General features: G+C 43.3%; 1 protein-coding gene across 2 annotated transcripts; it reads left to right on the top strand.

Moving 5' to 3' along the window:
• The first annotated feature begins 7,011 nt into the window (after positions 1 to 7,011).
• LOC123757458 (rogdi atypical leucine zipper) lies at positions 7,012 to 26,079 on the top strand. Of its 2 annotated transcripts, XM_045741093.2 has the most exons (7): positions 7,012 to 7,165; positions 10,425 to 10,496; positions 11,477 to 11,623; positions 12,791 to 12,948; positions 13,961 to 14,081; positions 15,687 to 15,896; positions 24,669 to 26,079. In XM_045741093.2, the coding sequence occupies exons 1-7, from the start codon at positions 7,130 to 7,132 to the stop codon at positions 24,735 to 24,737; spliced, it is 813 nt and encodes a 270-aa protein (XP_045597049.1). In that variant the 5' UTR covers positions 7,012 to 7,129; the 3' UTR covers positions 24,738 to 26,079. The 2 variants fall into 2 exon arrangements, with proteins under 2 accessions (XP_045597049.1, XP_045597050.1); XM_045741094.2 differs by lacking the exon at positions 10,425 to 10,496 and having other exon boundaries at positions 7,014 to 7,165; positions 24,669 to 24,888.
• Positions 26,080 to 27,735: the final 1,656 nt, after the last annotated feature.

Here is a 27,735-nt window from a genome sequence, read left to right as displayed (position 1 = left end):
TACATACATACAAGGTGTGATACAAATATTGAAGAATTTATAAATAGAGCTAATACATACAATGCCTAAAGCCACTACAGTATTACGCAAGACGTTTCGGACATTATATACTACATTAAGTACTTGCCCGAAACGGTATAAGTGTTAGTTGTTTTTTGATTTGCAAGAATGCAAAAGCGTCAAAGTTATGTACTCTCGCAAACTCAATATACCTTCTTGTATATATAATAAAAAAAAAAAAGTAAGGAGTTACCGCAAATTGAAATAGTTACCAGTAAAATATTCGCATTTAGTATTAGAGAAAACGAGATTCGATTCTGTTCCATTTTCTGAATGCACGGGTCTGGGATGAGATATAAGGATTATCCCGTTATAATAAATCTATACATATAATAATTAGAAGAAGACTGACAGTTTAATGGATTGTATTCTTTTTAGGAATGGATGAAATTAGATACAGTACAAATAACGAGAGAGTAGGAATGGCGAATAAATTGTGTGAAGATATAATAGGAGGAAATTCGTAGATCAAATGAAAAGGGGCTACGGGTAGGTTGATTATATGTGTTAATTTTGCGAGAATATATATGAAAGATGTAATTAATGATTTTGTGTGTGTGCCAAAGTTTGATGAGACACTTTACTATTTACTATGATGATGAACTATTAGGTATTGTTTCAGGTGTTTATTTAGCAAAGCTAAATATGATATATGCTGTAATAATGGCGAAGGAAGGCAATTTAAGGAAAGAAAAATAAATAATTTGAGAAATGTTATTAATAATAAAAAGGACCAGGTCCGCCTGTGTTGGCAAGGCTGGTACGGGCCGCCCACTCACGGGCGCGATCCCACTACTGCTCGACACGGGTGCTTTTGGCTGCTGGGTTTCCCCCCTGGCCCGATTCACACCTCCTTAGACAACCTGGACGCCCTTGACTCCCCAAGGGTGGCCATATTGATGCCGAGCTTAGTGCGGACGCCCACTCAACATGGGGAGTCCCGCAGCAGTGGTCCTCACCGCAAGCCGTCCACTGGCCCAGGCCTCCGAGTCGCCGGATTACAGGGATGCGCCACCATCCCCAGCCGATAGTGAGAGAGAGGAAGACCCATCAAGTGATTCAAGGCACACGAAGGGAGCAGCAAGCGTCATTATATTTTTTATTGTAACCATTTTTACTATGACCCTTGACCTTACTGGTTTTATTTTTTCTGCAAATTCTGTATTTATCTTTAGAATCTGCCCAAAATTCTATACATATTCCCCCACATCGCAGATTTGTTGCATGACGTCATTTATTATTATTATTAACATCTTTATTGACAAAATTAATTACGATTTTGCCTAATCTGATGATTTCGATTAAGTCTTATTAAAGTGAGGATATTGCTGGTATTCACTGTCACGCAGGACAGAGGGTCATACATAAGACAATAGGTCTAAAGTGTAGCAGAAGTACATATATATGATGGTTACAATCAATGTTTTAATGTATGGATATGTGAAAACAACTTTCTATTGTGCACTGCCACACAAGGGCAGGTAAGGGTTCATAAGTGATGCAGCTTAGAAGTAATATAAATAAAAATTGTTCTTCATTCTTTAAAATGGACAATTAGCAAATTTTGGATAAATTGTTAGGATGTCGTCCAGACACCTGAGTCAATAAAATAGTTACACAGTTGGTGGTACAAGAGGCCAGAGGTCTAAAGTCCTTTACGGTTTCACATTCAACATATATAGTGTTCTAGTGAATGCATTAAAGGTTTATCACAGAGTTTACAGTCTGAGTATTCTGGTAGTGGCTCAGCCTCACTATCCTGCCAGATGTGTCTGTAGCCAAGGTGAATTCGCGCAATGACTACATCACATTGCCTGGTCCGGTTACTTGCTGACCATACAAATACCTAATACAAAACTTGTCATAACTTTTAATACTGCAGCTTTCAGGTGTCTGGGCATTTCTTAGTTCTTCTAAATCGACTTAATTTCTTTAATTTGTATGTTTCTAATATTGCATTAGATAGTCCAAAGTCATAATCAATGTTTTCTTTCCTGCAAGCCTCATTGGGCAATCGACCTACAAAGTCATGTTTTCCAATTCCAACATGGGATGGGATCGACACAAATTTCATACAAGAGTCATTATCATTGGCAAAAATTCCATTCCATTTAATATTACAAGCTACTTCCGACATACATTGTGATGGGTTATTTAAGGACTGCAGAGCGCACCTTTAGTCACAGAAAATAACTCCACCACCATTGGGCTTAAGGTATTTAGTGGCTAGATAAATGGCCAATAGCTTGGTCTGTGTCGTGCTTGCCCAGTTGTTCAATCTCTGTGTACTAGACATGATTATTTCATTCGCTTTATATAGTGCACATGCACAACCTGTTCTCCAGTGCGCAACTGCACGGAGCCATCAGTAAAGGCATGTGATGGAGTGCGAAAAGATACGTGAATTCAGAGCCAATTCTACAACCAATGTTCCAAGATGTTTAAATATTTAATTCTAAATGATCTGTTAGGAGAACTTTTAGCGCAATATGACCAGTTTTCAAACTGTAGTAGTAAGCAAGTGATTGTAAGGTATCCACCGCTGCTGACTGGATGGGGGTGGGGGGGGGCGGTGTGCATATACACAGAGACATATCAATTGTGTCACTAGCTGTCCACATATGTGAGTTCTTAGGTAAAATTAAAAGGGGCTAGCGGGAGGTTGATTATATGTGTTAATTTTTCTAGAATATATATGAAAGATGTTAGTTTAGTTCATTTATTATGGAGCCCATACCCATGTTGTAGGCGGTAGTGGAAAGGGTGTAATTAATGATTTTGCGTGTGTGCGATACATAGTTTGAGGAGACACTTTAGTATGATGTGAACTACCTTACCTTGAGGTTACCTTGAGGTGCTTCCGGGGCTTAGGGACCCCGCTGCCCGGTCGTCGACCAGGCCTCCCTGTTGCTGGACTGATCAAGCAGGCTGTTGGAGGCGGCTGCTGGCAGCCTGACGTATGAGTCACAGCCTGGTTGATCAGGTATCGTTTGGAGGTGCTTATCCAGTTTCTCTTAAGACTGTGAGGGGATTGCAGTTATGCCCCTTATGTGTAGCGGAAGGTAGGTATTGTTTGAGGTGTTTTGTTTTTTCAAACTTTATTTGAGGTTTTTTTTATTTTATTTGTGTAACTAAGGTAGGTAATGTTTCAGGTGTTTTATTTTTGGAAGGTTAATATGATATATGTTGTAATAAATGGTGAGGGAAAGAGAGTTTAAGATTTAAGATAAGGAAAGCAAAATAAATAAATTTGAGAAATGTTATTAATAATAAAAAGGACCAGGTCCGCCTGTGTTGGCAAGGCTGGTACGGGCCGCCCACTCACGGGCGCGATCCCACTACTGCTCGACACGGGTGCTTTTGGCTGCTGGGTTTCCCCCCTGGCCCGATTCACACCTCCTTAGACAACCTGGACGCCCTTGACTCCCCAAGGGTGGCCATATTGATGCCGAGCTTAGTGCGGACGCCCACTCAACATGGGGAGTCCCGCAGCAGTGGTCCTCACCGCAAGCCGTCCACTGGCCCAGGCCTCCGAGTCGCCGGATTACAGGGATGCGCCACCATCCCCAGCCGATAGTGAGAGAGAGGAAGACCCATCAAGTGATTCAAGGCACACGAAGGGAGCAGCAAGCGTCATTATATGTTTTTATTGTAACCTTTTTACTATGACCCTTGACCTTACTGGTTTTATTTTTTCTGCAAATTCTGTATTTATCTTTAGAATCTGCCCAAAATTCTATACATATTCCCCCACATCCGCAGATTTGTTGCATGACGTCATTTATTATTATTATTAACATTTTATTGACAAAATTAATTACAATTTTGCCTAATCTGAGGATTTCGATTAAGACTTATTAAAGTGAGGATATTGCTGGTATTCACTGTCACGCAGGACAAGGGTCATACATAAGACAATAGGTCTAAAGTGTAGACAGAAGTACATATATATGATGGTTACAATCAATGTTTTAATGTATGGATATGTGAAAACAACTTTCTATTGTGCACTGCCACACAAGGGCAGGGTAAGTTCATAAGTGATGCAGCTTAGAAGTAATATAAATAAAAATTGTTCTTCATTCTTTCGACAATTAGCAAATTTTGGATAAATTGTTAGGATGTCGTCAGACCACCTGAGTCAATAAAATAGTTACACAGTTGGTGGTACAAGAGGCCAGGAGGTCTAAAGTCCTTTACGGTTTCACATTCAACAATACTGTATAGTGTTCTAGTGAATGCATTAAAGGTTTATCACAGAGTTTACAGTCTGAGTATTCTGGTAGTGGCTCAGCCTCACTATCCTGCCAGATGTGTCTGTAGCCAAGGGAATTCGCGCAATGACTACATCACATTGCCTGGTCCGGTTACTGTGCTGACCATACAAATACCTATTAATACAAAACTTGTCATAACTTTTAATACTGCAGCTTTCAGGTGTCTGGGCATTTCTTAGTTCTTCTAAATCAGACTTAATTTCTTTCATTTGTATGTTTCTAATTATTGCATTAGATAGTCCAAAGTCATAATCAATGTTTTCTTTCCTGCAAGCCTCATTGGGCAATCGACCTACAAAGTCATGTTTTCCAATTCCAACATGGGATGGGATCGACACAAATTTCATACAAGAGTCATTATCATTGGCAAAAATTCCATTCCATTTAATATTACAAGCTACTTCCGACATACATTGTGATGGGTTATTTAAGGACTGCAGAGCGCACCTTTAGTCACAGAAAATAACTCCACCACCATTGGGCTTAAGGTATTCAGTGGCTAGATAAATGGCCAATAGCTTGGTCTGTGTCGTGCTTGCCCAGTTGTTCAATCTCTGTGTACTAGACATGATTATTTCATTCGCTTTATATAGTGCACATGCACAACCTGTTCTACCAGTGCGCAACTGCACGGAGCCATCAGTAAAGGCATGTGATGGAGTGCGAAAAGATACGTGAATTCAGAGCCAATTCTACAACCAATGTTCCAAGATGTTTAAATATTTAATTCTAAATGATCTGTTAGGAGAACTTTTAGCGCAATTTGACCAGTTTTCAAACTGTAGTAGTAAGTAAGTGATTGTAAGGTATCCACCGCTGCTGACTGGATGGGGTGGGGGGCGGTGTGCATATACACAGAGACATATCAATTGTGTCACTAGCTGTCCACATATGTGAGTTCTTAGGTAAAATTAAAAGGGCTAGCGGGAGGTTGATTATATGTGTTAATTTTTCTAGAATATATATGAAAGATGTTAGTTTAGTTCATTTATTATGGAGCCCATACCCATGTTGTAGGCGGTAGTGGAAAGGGTGTAATTAATGATTTTGCGTGTGTGCGATACATAGTTTGAGGAGACACTTTAGTATGATGGTGAACTACCTTACCTTGAGGTTACCTTGAGGTGCTTCCGGGGCTTAGGGACCCCGCTGCCCGGTCGTCGACCAGGCCTCCCTGTTGCTGGACTGATCAAGCAGGCTGTTGGAGGCGGCTGCTGGCAGCCTGACGTATGAGTCACAGCCTGGTTGATCAGGTATCGTTTGGAGGTGCTTATCCAGTTCTCTCTTAAGACTGTGAGGGGATTGGCAGTTATGCCCCTTATGTGTAGCGGAAGGTAGGTATTGTTTGAGGTGTTTTGTTTTTTAAAACTTTATTTGAGGTGTTTTTTATTTTATATTTGTGTAACTAAGGTAGGTAATGTTTCAGGTGTTTTATTTTTGGAAGGTTAATATGATATATGTTGTAATAAATGGTGAGGGAAAGAGAGTTTAAGATTTAAGATAATGAAAGCAAAATAAATAAATTTGAGAAATGTTATTAATAATAAAAAGGACCAGGTTCGCCTGTGTTGGCAAGGCTGGTACGGGCCGCCCACTCACGGGCGCGATCCCACTACTGCTCGACACGGGTGCTTTTGGCTGCTGGGTTTCCCCCCTGGCCCGATTCACACCTCCTTAGACAACCTGGACGCCCTTGACTCCCCAAGGGTGGCCATATTGATGCCGAGCTTAGTGCGGACGCCCACTCAACATGGGGAGTCCCGCAGCAGTGGTCCTCACCGCAAGCCGTCCACTGGCCCAGGCCTCCGAGTCGCCGGATTACAGGGATGCGCCACCATCCCCAGCCGATAGTGAGAGAGAGGAAGACCCATCAAGTGATTCAAGGCACATCTACGAGCTGTTCCTCTTTATTAAATACTAACTTTTTATTGGTTTGAACTGGGTTAGATTAAGACTTATAGTATTGAAGGGTCCTGATATTACAGGCGGGTACGTTCTAGACTCTGAGTTCCTAGTTCGAATCCCAGGCGGGACAAATATTTTGACGTATTTCCTATCCCCTAATGGCATGTTCACCTAGCAGTAACTGGGTACTCGTGAACTCATGAGTTAGTCAGCTTGTTTTTATTGTTACTCCCGGAGGCGGCTAGTTTATTGTGCACCCCATACTCATCCTGTGAGCTGTAGCGCAAAAAGGATAACAGAGGGCATAAAAGGTCTTTATCAGACCTCAATGGAGATGATTACATTAACAATTTCCTTTATCTTTCACACCTTATAATTACAATATCAGCTAGTTACAGAGAATGTTCTATTTCAAGAGCTATATATTTACAGTAAGTCATTATACATTAATGGTAGGATTTATCGCTAATACATAATTGTTTAAGCAATGGAGATATTACAGTCATAGGGGAGCTTCTGTTTATTATTAGTCTTCACAATAGGTGGATCTCGATAAACGTGTATTTACGTGAGGATCATTAATATTAATGGCTTCGACTAGGACAGGAAGCCGGTGGCTTGTCAATGTCCCCCCCCCCCCATTTGCCCTAATGATCTTTTCCAGCTGTATTTTCAAAGCCAGCAGCGTTTTGCCGTTCACGGCTTCGGCGGGTTATGCTATAACCGCCATTTATAGCAAGTGATATATGCTATAACATGGCTTTTTGTCAAGCAGTCGACCATTGCGCTACGAATGCGACGCATTAATAGGACTTAAACCACCGTAATAGCGACGTTGGAGGGAGGAGGTCCGTAGTGTTGACGGGCCGGGGAGTCACTGGTCCATCATGGGCGACGCTGACAGGGGAGAACTGGCTGTTTTAGTAAGTAAACCACCTTGTTATGGCACCATATGTGTTACCTGGGTATGGCAGGTACCCGCACCAGGCGCCATAGTGTCCTTTGACCCCATATTGAAGTACTAAGTGTGTAGAATAGGGTGAGATATAGACTCGCCTCTATGGCTGAGCTTAATAATATTCTAGGTGTTGAATGTATATTTAAAAGTGTTTCTTCTAGGTATATGTATTCTATTGTGTTGAAAATATTGGAATTGCAAGATTGATAAATTTAAGCACAATTGGTGAAATAACAGAAGTATAGTTTAAGGGCAAGTTGCCCATTTTTCATCTCCAACTAAAAACTAACCAACTAACTAGACATAACCAAGTCTAACACGGCCAGCAAGTCTGGAATAGGGTTTCTAACCGAAATAATTTCACTGTTAAATAGTCGATTCGTTGTGTCTTCACTCTACCCTAAGCTGCAGCTCCACCTTTGGTCACCTTTGACATGCTATGAAATAAATGCTCTTTACAGTTTAGAACTTCATTTAATATCTCAAATGAATTGTTGAGGATTATTAGCTGCGATTTGATGGATTACGTTCCGCCCACATACTTAAAATGTGCAGCACTTTCTTGAGACTAATTAGAGGTTCGTGTGAATAATAAACAATAAACTTAAGGACTGTAGATTTTTTTATGGGATAAAGAAAGCAGAAATAATAAATCATTCGCAGCATTGTATTGGGGATAAAAGCCATATTATGCACAAGACTATTCGCTAGTGGATTTTAAAACGGAACCTATCCTAACAGAGCCTAAGTTAACCTAACACTATATACAATTATGTTGAGCCCATTAACTTGTAGCCAACATGCGTACAATCCTTAGGTAAGTATTCAATAAACGCATATCCTTCTCTTTAAAAATACTTCCTTTCGGAGTTGAATTGTATTTTGAGTAACCTGCACTACTTCATCTATACAGTACTAATTAAATAATAGCCATCCATTTTATTATGAATGTACCATATACTGTTGACAATAGTGTTACAAAACTCAATGTCTCCTTTTATTTATTTATTTATGCATATACAAGAATGTACATAAGGAATGTGAGGATACAAATATGGTAATTACAGTCTTGTAAAGCCACTAGCACGCGCAGCGTTTCGGGCAGTCCTTTTCTACTAAATAAATGGTATCAGTATGGAGTGTGACAGCTGGGCACCATTCCTTTGCAGACTGATTGTATTTTGCATGAAACAATTGGGAGGGTTAGCCTTTAAAATGTACTGTATAAAGGAGAACTCTTGCAACGAAGTTAGAAGTTTCTTTTTCCGTATTCTCTGAATTGTGATGAGAGCTGCTAGTAGCCCCCATATTCAGCTTGCCCCTAACTTAAACAAGTCAACATATGTGGCCTAACAATCTAACCTGAGCTAAACGGAACCTATCGAGGCTCAAAACGAGGCGCATCCGATCCCTCGATCATCGTCGCCCCTAAATCAACACAACCTGAGCTAACCAGCATGTCTGCATGTACAGTATACCCTAATGATATACCCTAGCTGGCCCTAACCATGCCTAGCTTAGCTGGCTCTAACCATGCCTAGCTCAGCTGGCTCTAACCATGCCTAGCTCAGCTGGCTCTAACCATGCCTAGCTCAGCTGGCTCTAACCATGCCTAGCTCAGCTGGCTCTAACCATGCCTAGCTCAGCTGGCTCTAACCATGCCTAGCTCAGCTGGCTCTAACCATGCCTAGCTTAGCTGGCTCTAACCATGCCTAGCCTAGCTGGCCCTAACCATGCCTAGCCTAGCTGGCCCTAACCATGCCTAGCCTAGCTGGCCCTAACCATGCCTAGCCTAGCTGGCCCTAACCATGCCTAGCCTAGCTGGCCCTAACCATGCCTAGCCTAGCTCACCCCAACCATGCCTAGCCTAGCTCATCGAAAATGTAACTACTGTGCTGTAGTCAGAATAAGACGCTACAAGTGATACTTTATGTATTGATAACCAATTACTTAATGTTATACAGTGGTACCTTCATTTTCAAATTTAATCTGTTCCTAGAGATTGTTCATAAACCGATACAAATTTTTCCTATAAGAAGAAATAATGTAAATTTAATTAAACCGTTCCACACCCTCAAAAATATTAAGTTAAAAAATACAGTTTATACATACTACTACTGTATTTATATTTTGTACTACAGAAGGAGGAGGCGTTAGTGTTAGAAGGGGGTCCTCTTCCATTATAACAGCAGTGATGACATTTCTGGGGTGCTCTCTCTCACATTTTGCAGGCATACCACTAGGACCTGGTTGTGGCTCATTGATTGTCTTACTAAGAATCTGTCTATAGATACTTGTTTTTTCCCTATGTTTTTTCCCCACATTTTAACACTTGTCTGTAGTGAGACATCACATTGTCTCGCTATGAAAAATCTCTTGTTTTTTCTCTATCGTCATCCTCACAACTATTTTCGTAGGTATATCTTTGCCACTGACTTTCTTGTAACCCATGGCATGATATATAATAAGAACTTTTATGTTCAGAAACCAAAAAAGCACAAAAACAATGAAATTCTTCACAAAGAATTCAAGCGTGGTTATCACTAGGCGGGAGACACTGGTAAACTGAAGTGCGCCACGTGCTCAGTCAGCCCATACTTGTATCGGTAAACTTGAGCACCGAGGGAAACCTCAAGTACCTTCTTGAGGTTATCTTGAGATGATTTCGGGGCTTTAGTGTCCCCGCGGCCCGGTCCTCGACCAGGCCTCCGCCCCCAGGAAGCAGCCTGTGACAGCTGACTAACACCCAGGTACCTATTTTACTGCTAGATAACAGGGGCATAGGGTGAAAGAAACTCTGCCTATTGTTTCTCGCCGGCGCCCAGGATCGAACCCGGGACCACAGGATCACAAGTCCAGCGTGCTGTCCGCTCGGCCGACCGGCTCCCCGAGTCAAATTTGTCGAAGAAATTGAGTTTGAGAAACGAAAAATTCAAAAAGTGGGACACTCGAAAACTGAGGTTTCACTACGTTATATTATTAATGATTCCATTTGAGAGGCAAGACAGGGCATGTGCTTGCGGAGGTTGAGCTTTGGCTCATTAGTCCCACCTCAAAACTGTCAATCAACTGGTGTACAGATTCCTGAGGCTATTGGGCTCATATATAAGCCCTACTGTATGTGTCATATACTGTACAACATACAGATAAACCATTACAGTTTTTCTTAAAAATGTTGAGTCAGGACATTATCAGATGGTTATTTATTCCCATTGTGTCTACAGCAGCAGGAGTTGGAGTGGGTGTTGACGGAGGAGGTGCCAAGAGTCTTCACACAGGTGATGCAAGTCCTCAAGGTATGGCAATTATTTTTATTATACAATGATTAACCTGAAACACAATGTGTGTCGGTGGCTTTGCAAGAATGTATTTGATGTATCTTAGCTTTCGTCTTGTTTAGTATTAAGTGGTTACCTCGTCAAACCTTTTAACAACTGAACTGCTATTTTAATTTATACCCAAAACACTTTGCATATTAGTGGCCTTATTAAATACTGTATACATCCTGTGAAACAGTTATTGAATCACTGTATTATTTGAATGTCAATTTTTTAATAAATTATTATTATTACAGTATTATTATTATTTATTATTATTTATTATTGTTATTTATTATTCATTATTATTATTATTATTATTATTATTATTATTATTATTATTATACTTGTAACCAAACCCCAACTGTCACATACGAAATGAAACAGATGAATTTTCCGTTTCACCTGGACCCTTGTCAAGTCACATTTTTGCTACTTATGCTCTGCGTGTGCAATTTATTCACCAAGATTTTAAATAAAATAACCCATTGTATCCTATAAATAATTGAAATACTGTAAATCAATTGGCCCAATTACACAGTCAGATTTCTGTATTTTTTCATTACAATATACTATACATTGTCGTAATTGTTAATGGACACTTGAGAGCTTTATTACTTAAATCCAATTTGTTACTTTGGTTTTATACTGTATTTTTCATTCATTCATTATTTTTTTCTTGATTTGTATGAATATATATTCATTAGGTAGATATTTATCCTGCACAATGTTTTCAATATATGTAATGAGTTGTGTTGAAGCCTTAAACAACTTGGCCAGTTAAAAGTCCTCCATTGTGGTGTGCATGACAAAAATAGTTCATACAACCAATATAAAGCAATCATATATAGTGATCTGATCACAGTAGAGAATTGCAGATAGTGACTGAAAAGTTTTAAGGATTTTTTAAAATATAACTTTGTACTATTTATTTAATACTGTATGGACCAATTTTGCAGGAGTGCTGCACTCACTTTCCCGTCCCTCTGTGTGGCAGCGACACACCGATCAAGCAGGAGAAGTTCATAATGTCTACAGCGGCACACAGCACTCAGGACCAAGTCAAGTGCGTGGTGACGGTGACTGGGGATGCGATCAGTCAGGCGGTAAGTAGCTTGCTTGGAGTATGTCTGGAGACGGTTCTTCTACTCTCCAAGTCCAGCCTGAGGCCAGGCTCGTTTTGTGATAACCTGATCAAACAGGCTGTTGCTTGTAGTGGTCTGCAGGCCCAAACATCCATTACCACCTGGCTGGTCCAGTACTTTCTGCAGCAGCATGTCTAATAATAGTCAAAGCTGTTCTACATGTCAAATTTCATTAATCAGTTTTTCAAAATGTTAATTTGTCTATACTACAGTACAGTACTTAGCAAGAAGGTAATGTTATTGTCCAGTAGATTATATGTTTAGCCTGCTTCAGAAACTCATTGTTGGCTCCATGCTGGCCCTCCCTGCCTTCCCTCATTGTGGCCCTCCCTGCCTTCCCCCATTGTGGCCCTCCCTGCCTTCCCCCAATTGTGGCCCTCCCTGCCTCCCCCCAATTGTGGCCCTCCCTGCCTCCCCCCAATTGTGGCCCTCCCTGCCTCCCCCCATTGTGGCCCTCCCTGCCTCCCCCCAATTGTGGCCCTCCCTGCCTCCCTCCATTGTAGCCCTCCCTGCCTCCCCCCAATTGTGGCCCTCCCTGCCTCCCTCCATTGTGGCCCTCCCTGCCTCCCCCCAATTGTGGCCCTCCCTGCCTCCCTCCATTGTGGCCCTCCCTGCCTCCCCCCAATTGTGGCCCTCCCTGCCTCCCTCCATTGTGGCCCTCCCTGCCTCCCCCCAATTGTGGCCCTCCCTGTCTCCCTCCATTGTGGCCCTCCCTGCCTCCCCCCAATTGTGGCCCTCCCTGCCTCCCTCCATTGTGGCCCTCCCTGCCTCCCCCCAATTGTGGCCCTCCCTGCCTCTCCCCCACATTGTGGCCCTCCCTGCCTCTCCCCCACATTGTGGCCCTCCCTGCCTCTCCCCCACATTGTGGCCCTCCCTGCCTCTCCCCCACATTGTGGCCCTCCCTGCCTCTCCCCCACATTGTGGCCCTCCCTGCACTCCTGTTGTGGCCCCCCATTGTGGCCCCCCATTGTGGCCCCCATTGTGGCCCCCATTGTGGCCCCCATTGTGGCCCTCCCTGCCCCCATGCTGCCTATACTGCTAAATATAATATCTCTTTTCTTTTACATGTTTCGCTGCCATATACACTTGAGTTTCCATATACATTGTACCACATACATGTCTGTGCAGGACATTAATATGAAGGCAGCCAAGCACCAGAACCAAGTCCACCGCACTAGTGTGACTCCAGATGCTCCTTGGAGAATACAGCAGATTCAGGATGCGGGCAACTTTCTCCAACTTGCCATTCAGTTTCTACAGGGCCATGGAGCTAGCAACTCCTTTAGGTAAGGCTGTTTTTCTGTGTTTCAAATGGGGGGGGGGGAGAAGTTTTATTTTCATCACTGCTTTAATTTCTAAATTATATCTTGAATATACTGTATGCTGCTACTTGTAGCACAGTGGTCTATGTCCTTGGCTTATTGTCAAGGCAGTCTGGTTCAGTCCTCTGGCAGGACAGAAACTGTTGGGGATGTTTTCTTTTACCAGATGCCACTGTTCTAACCCAGATGTTAGGCCATTGGCCAGTGTTGTGGGTTGGATATTGGGGAAGGTCAGTTGTTGTTGACGTAATGGGACTTTGATAAAATTTAAGTACAAAGGAGGAGATATTCAAGAGGCACTTATATAAGTTTCTGCAAGAAGTGCCGGACCAACCAGGCTCTAGTGAATATGTAGGCTTGCGAGCTGCCTCAAGTAACAGTCTGTTTGGACCAAGTTATCACAAGTTGAGCTTGGCTTCAGGCTGGGCTTGGGGAGTAGAAGAACTCCCAGAACCCGCTCCAGGTATGCTCCAGGTTTACTGTCCCCAACAACGGGGATTATAACTGGTTTTATTTCTACCTTATAGCCGAGCCGGTCGGCCGAGCGGACAGCACGCGAGACTTGTGATCCTGTGGTCCTGGGATCGATCCTAGGCTCCAGCGAGAAACAGTGGGCAGAGTTTCTTTCACCCTATGCTCCTGTTACCTAGCAGTAAAATAGGTACCTGGGTGTTAGTCAGCTGTCACGGGCTGCTTCCTGGGGGTGGAGGCCTGGTCGAGGACCGGGCCGCGGGGACACTAAAAAGCCCCGAAATCATCTCGAGATAACCAAGATATACCTTTTATAAAATCCTCTCTGACTTTTAAGGAGCAACTGTAGTATCAGTCTCCTTGTTTTCCATCATTTTTTTTTTAAGAAGCTTGAAAATAATTTGATATGTTATTTGTTATGATTTAAAATTTACAAATGTGGGAAGTTGGTGAATCTGTGTACTGAGTAATGTTTACATACTGACTATGCATATATTTTTTACAGAACTAGCAGTGAAGTTCTTAATGTTTTGGGACAGCTGATCAAATTGCTTCAGAAGGGTCGTAGTAGCCTCTTGATTCCTCGTAAAAAGACCATCGATGAGCTTTTGTCCAGCAAGAATATGGTAGGTAATTAATAAAGAGATTTTTAGCACATACTACTTTTCATATGAAACATTGACAAAGGTTCTGTCACAACTTGTTAAGGGTCAAGGGTGGGCTGAAATGGTTTGATGAGGAACCAGGATGGACTGAACCACTTTGATAAGGGTCCAGAATGACTGAAATGACTTTATAAGGTCCAGGGCTGACTTAAATGACTTGATAAAGGTGCTGGATGGACCAAAACATTGCCACTTTCGTTTCATATGTGTGAGTCAGTTATTTGTTTCAGGTGTGTTATTGTGACTTGTTCTCTACAAAGTTTCCATTATTGTGGTGCAGTATTAGACACTTTCCTATGAAACAGTAACAGTTCTGTATTTCATGATTCAAATTAACACTCTGAATTCAAAGTACAGTGTGTGTGTGTGTGTGTGTGTGTGTAATAAATAATATCTATATTCTTCAATTCAATATATCCTTCAGTTTCAATTCTTCCTTCATGGAGGAAGAATTGAAACAGGAATTTCCTTAAGTACTTTCGTATGTTAATATATCTTCAGAGGGAATGTATAAATTCCTTCTGAAGATGTATTAATATACGATGGTGGAGTATTTTTTGCGTGAGGCGCTGCCACCTCACGTCAAAGTCTAAAAATATACCACATGCAGATTAAAAGTTACTTTGCTTTATTGTATTTCAAATAAATTTTGTTACTGAATTTGGTTCACATATACCGTATGCAGATTTTCAAATCTTCTGCATCATAGTTTTGTTATTTAGTCCCCAATGTTTAAAGTGGTTGGAACATGGGGGCTGTTCTATTCCCCCCCCCCCCCATTCCTTGTTTCATCCCAAATCTTTGTCCTGTTCCCTTCCAAGTGCTATATAGTCGTAAGGGCTTGGCACTTTCCCCTGATAGTTTCCTCCTTGGTGTTTTATCCTGCGAGTTAAATTAAAATCCATCCTCATATCCCAGCTACTTGTCCTCGCATCCCTTCAATGTGTTATACCCAGTACGGTTTAGTCATGGTCACTTGGCACTGGCTCCTGATAATTATTGTTCTTAGTGATTTTACTAAGTAGTGTGTTAAAAAAGTAATAACCTATGACATTTTAAGCTACTTTTACTTTACAATACAGTGTACAGTATATACAAAGTAGCTTTGTAAAGTGTTTTGATTATTATAACCACACTTGCTGGTGGAAACATGCACCATCTTCCTCAAAAAACTGTTCAACCTAAAATTTGGTTTCTTAATTGATTAAAAAAAAAGATAAAATTTAATCCTTAATATGACTAAATAGGTTTAGATAAAATTTTGAAGGTTCTGAAAATTTAAGATTGTATAAGGGATTAATGGCATTTCTAAATGGTATAATTGAACAAGTCTTTGGAGAGTTGTGCAGAATTAGACGTGTGTCCTGGGGTCACCCCCCCCCCCAGATGCACGTATTACAGACTAGGTCAAAAGGTTTAAAGATTTGTTATGACATGATTTCAATGTTTTGTAATTGTAGGTAAGGCCTTAAAACGGTTAAACTTCAATATAATTCCCACTTGTTGCATACAGAAGTACAGTACATTGATGGTGACAGTACAATATATTATTACGTTAATTTCCAGAAAGCTCTTACTCCGCCTTTACCTGGAGACATTGCAGTGAGCTTCTACCTGCAAGCTCATAAACTAGTCTTGGCTGTTTATCATTTATCCAACTCTGGCGGAACAATGAAATTTGAGAGTGTTCAAGCAGACTGTGCTGTCCCATGGTTGAGTCCAGTGCTCGTGTGTTTCACCACAGCGCTTCATCTTACTCACCAGCTCCGGGACAAGGTTAGTATTATTCTCTCCAGCTGCTCGTCTTAAGTGTGATACGTTAAGAACGTAAAGTAGGGCAGTAGGACTCCCTACATGTACTCAGGTGAGTACATGTAGAACACATCTCCAATTAAGGATTATTTATACCAAAATACATTTAATTGGAATTAGGAAAATAAAATAAAATTAAATAAATCTGAAGATTTGGAGGAGGTATAAGACAATTTGTTAATGATGTGTACTGTTGTTAAATAGATGAGCATTATGACCGTTTATGTAGCCCGTCCTCGTAAGTTGTCACATCACAACAAAATTATGTAAATTGGCTGAACCTAACAGAAGACCGACAAATAGAAGACATAACAGCTGATCAATCTTGTGAGCCACTATGATTTATACTTCTTCATATCTTGATGTTGTGGATTTTTACATCAAAATACAATGTATTATTCAAGAGGACAGGTTGGTTTATGTGCCAGATAATTAGATGAACACAAATTTTTTTGTGTTCCCCCCCCCCAAAAAAAAAAAAGAGTTAAAAGTAACAATTATTGATAGAAAGCTTGTAAACAAGGTGACAAATTACGCACTGGTGAAAAACAAGAAATTTTGGGTGTAACAATTTAGTGCAGATACAATTTTGGCATGCTCTTTATATACTGTATTGAATGCCTGAACAATCCCATTTGTCAGGGAGAGAAAGCCTATGCCTAAGCTTTTCAAAGTCCCACTTGGCTAGAGGTGTGGAACATGCATCCTTTTATGGTACTCGGTGCAGCCTTCAAAAAGCAGTTTAAATTAATGAAACTTGATTTGTAGGTTTGTTTTTGGTATATCTTAATGTATACAGTTCATAATACAGTGAGCATAATACAATATATAATGCAATCATAATACAAACATAATACAATACAATACGTTTTTTCATGGCCTCATGAAATCTTCACAGAGTAAAATATGATTTTCATGTGATGAAAAGTTCCCCTTGCCCTGCACTAAGCCAACTACTGATCTTGCTCAGGATGCAACCCAGAACAATTGGCTAACTCCCTCATATCTCTTACTACTGGGTGAAACAATGGCATCAAGTGAAGGAAACGTATCTAACCATTTGACCCGCCTGGGTATTGAACCTGGGTCCCTTGGTTGTGAGCCAAGGATGTACTCTGGTGTGCTACAGAACCCATGTATTTATGGAAGGAAGAATTAATGCGGAAATGACCAAATGTGTGAATTGCTTGCAGCTGTTTAATATACAGTACTTAGCATGATATGTTACACTCTGGCTCAGACAGACTATGATCCTTTGGAATTACAATTGCAACGAAAGCTTCAGTGTCGAGTGGAAGATTATGGTGTATTTATTACGGTACAACCTTGCAAATAAATATCATTCTAAAATTGTTTTTTAGTTATATTTAGTCACAGTAATGTTTGAGGTGCAGTATATTTGTATTATTGCAATATCTACTGCACTGTTCATGTTTGTTTCCCCTGTGTGCCCTGCATACAGTCTTTTCCCAGTGTGTTGCTGTCTGGTGATCCTCTAGATTTAGAAGGCTTTTACCAATTATGAATTCAATTGGACTATTATTGAATAGGAAAATAGGATTAGACAAAGTGGAGTACAGTATATCATTTTTATAGAAATTCGTAAATGGGGATGAATAAAGTTGAAAAGAGGGTGGAAGCACATACAAAGATTAATCAGGTGTAGTTGGGTGTGGCGTTTTGAACAGTGTCGTCTACGTTGGTAAATTCATGTTCCGGACTTGTTCTTACTCTCATGGTGGTTAGAGTGAATAGTTCCGTTATTTGGGTATTTATGGTGAATTGTTCAGCTTTTATATAAATTTGTAATCTTCTTACATCCTGAGTTTCGTCTATATTTACAAGTATTTTTATTCAACATTTCTCTGGTTAGAGATGTCATGGGCTTGTCTCGTGCAATTTTTAGGGGCACCACTATAGTAAAACACTGCTTTACTATAAAGCACCTGCTTTACTGTAGTGACTGTTGGGGTCAGTACTGATCCTTGTAGGACCTTACTGTAGTGACTGCTGGGGTCAGTACTGATCCTTGTAGGACCCTACTGTAGTGACTGTTGGGGTCAGTACTGATCCTTGTAGGACCCTACTGTAGTGACTGTTGGGGTCAGCACTGATCCTTGTAGGACCCTACTGTAGTGACTGTTGGAGTCAGTACTGATCCTTGTAGGACCCTACTGTAGTGACTGTTGGGGTCAGTACTGATCCTTGTAGGACCCTACTGTAGTGACTGTTGGGGTCAGTACTGATCCTTGTAGGACCCTACTGTAGTAACTGTTGGGGTGAGTACTGATCCTTGTAGGACCCTACTGTAGTGACTGTTGGGGTGAGTACTGATCCTTATGGGCCCCTACTGTAGTGACTGTTGGAGTCAGTACTGATCCTTGTAGGACCCTACTGTAGTGACTGTTGGGGTCAGCACTGATCCTTGTAGGACCCTACTGTAGTGACTGTTGGGGTGAGTACTGATCCTTGTAGGACCCTACTGTAGTGACTGTTGGGGTCAGTACTGATCCTTATGGGCCCCTACTGTAGTGACTGTTGGAGTCAGTACTGATCCTTGTAGGACCCTACTGTAGTGACTGTTGGGGTCAGTACTGATCCTTGTAGGACCCTACTGTAGTGACTGTTGGGGTCAGTACTGATCCTTGTAGGACCCTACTGTAGTGACTGTTGGGGTCAGTACTGATCCTTATGGGCCCCTACTGTAGTGACTGTTGGAGTCAGTACTGATCCTTGTAGGACCCTACTGTAGTGACTGTTGGGGTCAGTACTGATCCTTGTAGGACCCTACTGTAGTGACTGTCAGGGTCAGTACTGATCCTTGTAGGACCCTACTGTAGTGACTGTTGGGGTCAGTACTGATCCTTGTAGGACCCTACTGTAGTGACTGTTGGGGTCAAGTACTGATCCTTGTAGGACCCTACTGTAGTGACTGTTGGGGTGAGTACTGATCCTTGTAGGACCCTACTGTAGTGACTGTTGGGGTGAGTACTGATCCTTGTAGGACCCTACTGTAGTGACTGTTGGGTTCAGTAATGATCCTTGTAATACCCTACTGTAGTGACTGTTGGGGTCAGTACTGATCCTTGTAGGACCCTACTGTAGTGACTGTTGGGGTCAGTACTGATCCTTGTAGGACCCTACTGTAGTGACTGTTGGGGTCAGTACTGATCCTTGTAGGACCCTACTGTAGTGACTGTTGGGGTCAGTACTGATCCTTGTAGGACCCTACTGTAGTGACTATTGGGTCTGTACAGATTCCAGTGGGACCTCAATCTTATACATTATATTATTTTGCCCTTTTTCTTTGTTTTACAGTTTAAAATTTGAGTTTTTCTGGGGGGAGCCCCATCAGCTCCCGGAGCCTATCCAGGCTGAATGGATATGTATATCTTTCTGGCATCAGTCAATGCATGGAGTTCTTGCCTACCGAGACCACAAGCCAGAACCTGGCCCCCTCTAGAGAGGCACGAGGAGCAATGGCCTATAGAGACCCCCATGTGGTTGGGAGCATTCTATGTCTGCCATCGACCAGGATGCACCCCAGAAAGGTAGGCGCCCCAAAACAAACCCCTTTTCTGGTAAAACTATTGTGACCGAAGGCCGAACAAGTGGACAGAACTCCCCGAACGAAAATTAGCAAACTAGCATGACATCATCATGTCTCCGTGCCGCTATCTGCGCACACCCCCCCCCCCCCCCTCCCTGGGTGGGGGAAGGGGGAGCCCCAGACCCACCTGCCTGCAACCCAACCTTAAGTTTTTGGCTGATGGGTGTTTGGTGCGGTCGTGCTCTGGCTCCAATTTTTGTTTCAGTTCTGTGCCTTGTGGTGTGGGCTTTCTCTGGGGTGCATGAGCCAGGAGACGTATTCCACGGAACTCGGGCTGCATGCGCCTAGGATTCCCTTCCCTAGGTGCCCTGTAAGTACTGCCCTTGGGGCTTGGGGCCACCTTCCACAAGTCACCTCGGGATCTACCCCCGCTGTGTCTTTTACTGCTCGGTGTTTGGCCACCCTTGGGGTCAGCTGGGGTTTTTTCTTACCCTTGTTTGTCTCTGGGTAGGGGGGTAGCTTTCGCCACTGGCAGGGGCACAGGGTACTGCATAGCTAGTTTTCACCTATAACAGTGGCCGGCTCTGTTTCGCCTGGGTACGTTGTTCTCTTGCGGAGATTTTCCTTTTGTTTTTGTTTTTCTCCCTGGTGGCGGGTCTGCCTTTGTGGTCCCCCATCGCTGTTCTTGGGGTATATATATCTATATATCTAAAATTCTGTGTTTGGTGGTCCTCCCCACTTGGCCCCCGTGAGTGGACACGTCTCGGGGGTTCAGCTTTAAAAGTTTGTTTGCTAGACCTGGGTGCCGGTTCGCAGTCCCCTGGGAAATCCCACAGGGGCTACGTGATCCGATGGATATGACCCCTGAGTCTTCCCTCGCATCCTGCAAGTTTGAAGGTTACTCTGTCGCCTTGTCTCAGGGGTGACACTCACCGGTTTTTGTCTCCGCCACGCTGCCTGATGGGTCAATGATTGTTTTGACCCGGAGTCGTGCGACGTGTGTTGTCTGTATGTGCTCCAGTTCACCCAAGCCACTGATAATGATATGCGGGTGCAGGCAGCTACGACGTTGCATGCTAGATTTAGGTTGCTGCAACACACTAGGTTGGTTGCGGTCCCGGATGCCCCGAGATTGCCCAGTTTTGCTTATAGGGACCCTGACTTGGGGGTGGAAGTTGCTTTGGCTCTGGTTCCATCCGCTCCTTGTCCTTCATCCTCTGTTATTCATCCAGTTCCTCCCCCCCCCCCCCCTCCCCTCTTCCCTTGCTTCCGGCTCCGAAGCATCTGAGGGTTTCTGAATCAGGGCAGGGTCTAGTTGGTGTTGAGACTCGGGCAGTCTCGGGGTTATCGCCTTCTGGGGTTGCGGCGGAGGCATTCGAGCCTGGTCCTTCAGCCAGAGCTTCTGGGTCTAGTCAGGAACCGGGGGGTTTGGAGACTGGCTCTGCCCCAAGTCCTCAGGAAGAGGTTCTCGGGGCTGGGGAAGGGTTGACTTGGGGGCCTTGGGTCCCGTTAGGCCTCGCCTGGGTTTTTCTGCCCTCAGAGCGGGGCTTAGTGTTACAAGGAGAGGGGTTTTCTTTTGCTCCCTCCGCGTACGAATTGGATTTAGTGTCTACCCCTCCCCGGGTTTGGTTCTGTGATCTCGCGGGTTCCTCGGTTCCGTCTTTCCGGAGGTTTGCAGCTTCCCGCATTTCGTCTTTTGTGGTGCAGGAAGCCCTTGCAGTTTACCTTCTGCGCGACCTGAATTATGCCTTTGTGATGGATCTGTGTCCTTCGTGTATAGTTTGTCCTGTCCATACTGGGTTCGCTATGAAGTTCTGGAGTTGTCCTGGTTGGCAGACCGTCCTCTTTTTTTTTTTGTTGGAGACTTGGCACACATTCTGTGGGTCCCGCACGCTTGACTAGCGGGAGACACGAACTGCGTTTCGGGTTTTCCTGGGGGGAGACTTCGAGCACCTCAATGCTTGTTTGTTCGCCCCTGCCCTTCTGTGGTATGTTGGTGTTGTGCAGCTTCCTTCCCTTTCAGCTGCCTTGGTTGTGGAGGATTTGCGTACTCGTGGCCTGCTTGCTTCAGCCCTGCTTGCTTTCTTTTCCCTCCTTGAGCTGTCCTTGGATTGACTTAAGTTGGATGTGGGGGGAGCTGCCGGGTCTGGGGCGCTGTCCTTTGTGGTGCAGGCTTCGTCTGCTTTGTTGAAGCTTTTTGCGCCTCTTTTGCGTGATGCGGTTTTGCGGTTCTATGCTTCTCACCTTGCGTGTTGGCAGGCAGTGCTTCCTTCTTCCTTGGAATCTGCTTGGGCTTTGGCTCTTCAATTGTCTTCACCCTTTTGTCCTTTGCTGTTTGCAGAGTCTGCGGAGGTGCAATACCTTTAGGCGGCTTTGGTTAGTTGTCGACCTATGTCTGACTTGTTGGTGCTCCGGGAGACTCGTGGGACTCTTTCCCAGAAAGGTCGTGCCAGGGCTCGGGGTTCCTTTCGTCGTGGTAGGCCAGTGGTGCCAGATTCGGGGCAGGCGCAGCCTTCGGTTCCGTCTGTTTCAGGTCAGCGTGGGAATCACCCTGTCCGCCGCTCAGATTCTCGTAAGGTGCGTCGGCCCTTTCGCGGTTCGTTCCATTGACAGGGTGATGGGGGGGGGGGGGAGGCTTGCCCTGTTTGCTCGTGCCTGGTCCCACGATTCATGGGCCTTTCGGGTCGTTTAGTGCGGCCTGTGGTGGCGTTGGGTGGCCCCCTCCTCCCTCAGAGGGTTCGGGGTTGACGGGGCAGGCCTCTTCTCCTGCGCTCTGTCAGGCCATCTTGGAGTGGGCTCGCTTGGGCATCGTTGAAACGACCTCTTCCCTCAGGTGGGTTTCCAGCCTGTTTCCAGTCCCGAAACAGGACTGCGCGGACCTCCAGTTCATTTTGGACTTATCCGGACGTTCAGGACTCCAGATGTGGATCTCTTCGCCTTGGTGTGGTTGAGGCGTCTCCTGGTATACGTGGCGCCCTTCCCAGACTGTGAGGCCGTCGGGGTCGATGGTTCAGCTGTTGCTCCAGGTTCTGGCTCCCTTGGACACTTGCCAGGGAAGAGTTGTCCTGGCTCCTTGGTGGCCGGCCCAGCCTTGGTTTCAGGTGCTCCTTGCTCGGTGTCTGAACCCGAGGGTCTCCCAGGCTGGTTCGTTCATCTCCTCGAGTCTTCGCATCTGGAGTTTTTGACTCGGGTTTATCATCACTTGTATGGTGCGCAGGTGGTTTCGTTGTTGGTCTCCCACCTGCGTGCTTCGTCTCGGCAACGGTATAAAGTTTCCTGGCGGTCCTTCCGGTTCTTCCTATCACTGCATGGGTATTCTTCGGTCTCTGATAGGGTTGTTTTGCCCTTTCTCTCTTGGTTGTTCCAGGACCATCATCTTATGCCCAATACTGTTGCCTCGTATCGTGCGGCGCTGGCGGAGCCGCTTCAGCTTGCTTTCGGTGTTGATGTGACTTCTGCCCCGTTCCGCAAGCTTTCTCGGACGTTGTTTCACCTCCAGCCTGCTCATGCTCCTCCTGAGCAGTCCGTGCTCTCGTTTCTTTCTTCTCCTTGGTTTGTTGTGGCCCCTCCCGTTCGGGATTGATTTTTCTAGAGCTCTTTTTTTTTCCTGTTGGCATTTGGCCTCTAGGGGTCGGGTCAGGGAGCTTCATGCTCTCCTCCGGCGCAGGGGTTTCTGCTCCTTCAGTTCTGGTGGTCCTTTTGTTCGGCTGCAGCCGTCTCCTCCTTTTCTGTTGAAGAATGAGACGGCTGCATTTCGGAGGGGGCCTTGGGTTGTTGATGCTTGGTGGGTGAGGTCAGGGGTGCATCATGTGTTGTGTTGCGGCTCTCCGCCGTTATTTGCGTGCCACAGCTTTGGTGGCTGGGAATGCTCTTTGGGTTGACCCGGTGTCTCTTTTTCCCTGTTCCTGAGCTCGGGTTTCTCAGGTTGTCCGCAGGGTTATTAAATCTAGCCAGCCTGTGGTTTATTCCCGTGCCCACGACGTGCGTAAGTTTGCTGCTTTGGCTGCTGTCTTTGGCAGACAAGGCTCCTCCAGAAAACCAGCATTGAATGTAATGAAACGCCATTTTCTGGGTGAGTCCCGGAGGCTCCCCGGCATCCCTCCCTCCGGTCAGCGGTGTTTTTCGCGCTTTTTGACATCCAGCTTAAGAACTGAAGATTGGGTCGCTAACGGGTGGGTCTTGGGCTCCCCCTTCCCCCTCCCGGGGAGGGGGGGGGGGGTTGCGTAGACAGCGGCGACATGATGGCGTTATGCTAATTTGCTAATTTTTGTTTGGGGAGATCTGTCCACTTGTTCGGCCTTCAGTCGCAATAATTTTACCAGAATAGGGGTTTGTTTTGGGGTGCCTACCTTTCTGGGTGCATGTCCCGGTCAATGGCAGACATAGAATGCTCCCCAACCACAGGGGGGGTCTCTATAGGCCATTGCTCCTCGTGCCTCTCTAGAGGGGGGCCAGGTTCTGGCTCGTGGTTCCTGGTAGGCAAGAACTCCATGCACTGACTGATGCCAGAAAGATATACATATGCATTCAGCCTGGATAGGCTCCGGGACTCATTCAGAAAATGGTGTTTCATTACATTCTTCGCTGGTTTCTTGGAAACCTGTAATTAAGTGTTTTTATTGAATTCTGTGTAAATTCATTACTGTAATTGTTCAACTGACTTTCTAACAATCCCATAATTTGTACGTATCACGTTTATATGACGGATGTTTTACCCCATTACTTAACATTGTTTCTATTTCCTTTAAATTGAATTAAATGGCACTAATTTTCCATCTTCAGTATCTGTAGTTAATTTCATGACACCTTAACCATACTCTATACATCTCATTACCTCGTGTCACCACATTTATTATAATAAGATTTCTTGGGGCATACTCCCTATTGTTGTAATTAGAGAATTGTGCACATATTGTATGGAATTAACCACATGGGCTTGTTTCTGCATAGTTGAATCAAATGTAAAAAGTAAATCACTAACATGGCTGAAACAAATGACCCAACCCATCCATGTGAGATGAAAGTAACGATGTTTTGGCCCATCCATCAAGTTGTAACTTCACCAAAATGTCATCGCTTTCATTTAATTTCATGTGTGGGTTAGGTTTTCTGAATCACGTGTTTTGTTATGATTTTATAATGCACTAATTATATACAGCAGCACATTCATAAATTTGCATTTTCAGATATCCGTGTTCTCCCAGTTTAAAGATTTCACCCCCGACTCGTGCAGCGTATCTACAATATCTTGTTAAAAGTCGTCAAATATACACTGTATGTTGTTATTAGCATGTGACTTTGCTGTAAATACTGTAGAGGTTTTAGTTAATGTATTGAACATAATAATATACTGTATATCATGTTAATGTCGTGTAATTTAACTGTAGTTTCTGAATATTTATTTGAAATGTTGAGTGATGTGTAATTAGTAGTGTGGGGGGGTGTTTGCTTTGATGGTTTTTCTCGCAGTAGGATTACTGTCTTCTGAAGCACCCACAGTTTCATAAGCATTCCAGTTGGCCAGGATTCATCAAGCCCATGTGTGTGTGTCTACTTTTATTTCCATAGGTGTGTGTTAGGTTATCTGAGATCTGTACCTCAATTATTAAGGGTCTATGTAATTAGTAAAGCATTCATGAGGTCTGAAGTGCTACGAGGTCATCCTCGACCTAATATTATTATGCATGACCCCAGAGTGCTTGCAAGGTAGAGGAGTACAGAGTCATTAAGTGGACACGCACACTGGAGCTTTGATGAATCCTGACTCAACCTTGTAAATGTTGGTCTGTAGCATAATTTACTAATATTGTTGATATTTTTTTGACGTACTGTATAAATTTAGTACTTTAGTTTTAGTAATGAGAATATTGTAGTGAAGTATTAATGATGTCTCCAAGTTTGTGTATTTATTTTTTTCATATTTTTATTAAGTGTTAATAATGGTCATTTTATTCATTTACATTGCTTGATTGTGACCTACAAATTTGAAGAAGACTAAAGTTACATCTGTTCTTTGAATTTAAAGTTCTTAAGTTTATAACCGAGTTTGACATTTTATTAATACTTGGGAATTATGGCTTGTGATAATGTATTTATAGATTTGACTTCACTAAGTATTCAGTATGTGTTTAAAAATGTTTTAACTTTTAAAGTTCTTTAGATTCAGGTATAGAATTCTATATTATGTATAATACTGATTTAAATATTACTTTTGTTATTAACCCTCGGGCCGCACCCCTGTTTATATTACACTGCCCTGGTGCACGGGATAATATTTCCCAAAGTTTTATCCTCTTTAATAGTGTTAAAATGCATTCCTTGATCATGGGAAAATAAACAAAATTTTTTTATATACGACTTGCCATGGCTGTAGTGGAGCAAAGGAAACTTGTGAAGACATCACCAATTCCTGCTCACTCTGAGCATCCTGGATGGGGGGATGCGCAGGCCATTTAATCGGTGGGAGTTGCTGTGAATATATTTATTGTATCTATATTTATTTACAATGTCACTGACCCATTTGTGCAAATCTTTTTTTTTTACTTTTGTTCAATATGGAATCACTGGATGTTCTAATAGATTAAAATGTACAAATAATAGATTTTTTGGGAAATCCGACACACAAATATACGTCACTAATTTGCATTTAAAATGTGTTGTTTTGTGTATCTGAAAGCACTCCTTGAAAACCAGGCCGTCTGGATCAGTATGAGGCAATGTTGGACTGAGAATGCCTCTTGATATGAATACCTTTGCCAAACTTCGTTAGTAATTTTGTCAGAACAGCAAGACTAAACATATGCATAGTTGGTCTATATTGTCTGATTTTACCATGTACATATACATATTTTAACTGTTTAGCATGATTACATCAGCAAGGTGGAAAAACATCTTGGCCCACATGACAATTTTGTGCACACACTCTACAATACCAACCAACATGTTGCACTCCTCCACCAAGTGCATGTTTGTTATTGTCCATGACACAGTTTTTGTTTTTTTCTTTGATGACCTTACCATTGTTTACCATCCTGCCAGCGTGAATGGTTGTCAACATATTTACTTCATGCCCATGTCTCCAGTGTACTGCAAGCGTTTTGTCACTTTTATTTTTTATTTTTATGACAGTCACGCACTGCAATATTTACACCAAACACTGGCATTTCCCTCCTTTACCGTAGCGCACTCTCCAGTATTTTGTTCCAGCAGGAACAGTATTAGCAAGGGACTGATATAATAACTGCACTGTATATAAAATGTGGCCCTTTTTCAGTACTGGTGCCATCAGCATCTTTACTACACTGCCCGAGAAACTGCAAGGATCATTATTCGGAATGTCTACGTCCGTATAAGAATATAAAACCCTGACGATGACCAGTCCTGTTTCACAATCACAGAGTACGAAGAACATCAGTTAAACTCTGAAATGTTTGGAAGGGATGTACTGCTTGAGGGCAAGACATCCCTTGAAAAGCACAAGTGATTCTTTTGTCACCAGCTTCTGATCTGGTACTTTTGGCCTTTGTATTTCCCACTCAGTTCACCGAGGACATGCCTCGCCTTCCATTGCCTATCATGTACATTCTGGTTTTCACTATTTTCAAAATGAATACACTTGATAGCAACAGAAATCTGTCACGAGAAATGTATTTTCCAAAAACAGAGATGGAACAACAGTCTGTTGCAGTAGTCCTGAATCTGTTCATTTCCTGAACAATATGTTCCATGAGTGGCGCATTGAAGTATACTGTAAACCACATATACCACTGCCACACACCACTACACATCAGTACCACTGCCACGCAGTGGTCCTGTGTGTAAGGAACGTTGCTTTGGGGACCAAAGCAACAGCCTGGTGGGCCAAGCTCTCACAAGTCAAGCCTGGCCTCGACTTGTGTCGAGGCCATTTTGAGTAATGAGCGAGCCACTTGCAGAAAATTTCTCGATTAACGAGCAAACCACATGGTGCTTCCTAGCATTCCCGCTGGTTCTTGGATGCCTCTGACGACAGTTGTTGTTGTTGTTTCGCAAGACGAGCATTTCACGTGACGAGCTCGGTCCCAGAACGGATTAAATTCGTTAATTGAGGAACCAGTGTTCCTGAGAGGGCAGCCTCTGCTGCCTCTAGAAATAGATTCCATCTGCTCATCAAGGGAGACTTCATTCATGGAAGGATAGACTGGGAGAACAAGGAACCACATAGAGAGCTAAACTATTGGAGGTGGCAACAAGAAACTTCTTAAGCCAGCATGT

This window comes from Procambarus clarkii, chromosome 19 (genome assembly GCF_040958095.1).
Source record: "Procambarus clarkii isolate CNS0578487 chromosome 19, FALCON_Pclarkii_2.0, whole genome shotgun sequence".
Taxonomy (NCBI): domain Eukaryota; kingdom Metazoa; phylum Arthropoda; class Malacostraca; order Decapoda; family Cambaridae; genus Procambarus; species Procambarus clarkii.
This window is presented reverse-complemented; position numbering and strand designations above follow the sequence as displayed.

Excerpts from the sequence above, each read along its gene's own strand:
- LOC123757458 (XM_045741093.2), top strand. The coding sequence starts at position 7,130 with ATGGGCGACGCTGACAGGGGAGAACTGGCTGTTTTA. Across the intron at positions 12,949-13,960 it reads GGAGCTAGCAACTCCTTTAG|AACTAGCAGTGAAGTTCTTA; the intron begins GTAAGGCTGTTT and ends TATTTTTTACAG. Across the intron at positions 15,897-24,668 it reads CTCACCAGCTCCGGGACAAG|ATATCCGTGTTCTCCCAGTT; the intron begins GTTAGTATTATT and ends TTGCATTTTCAG.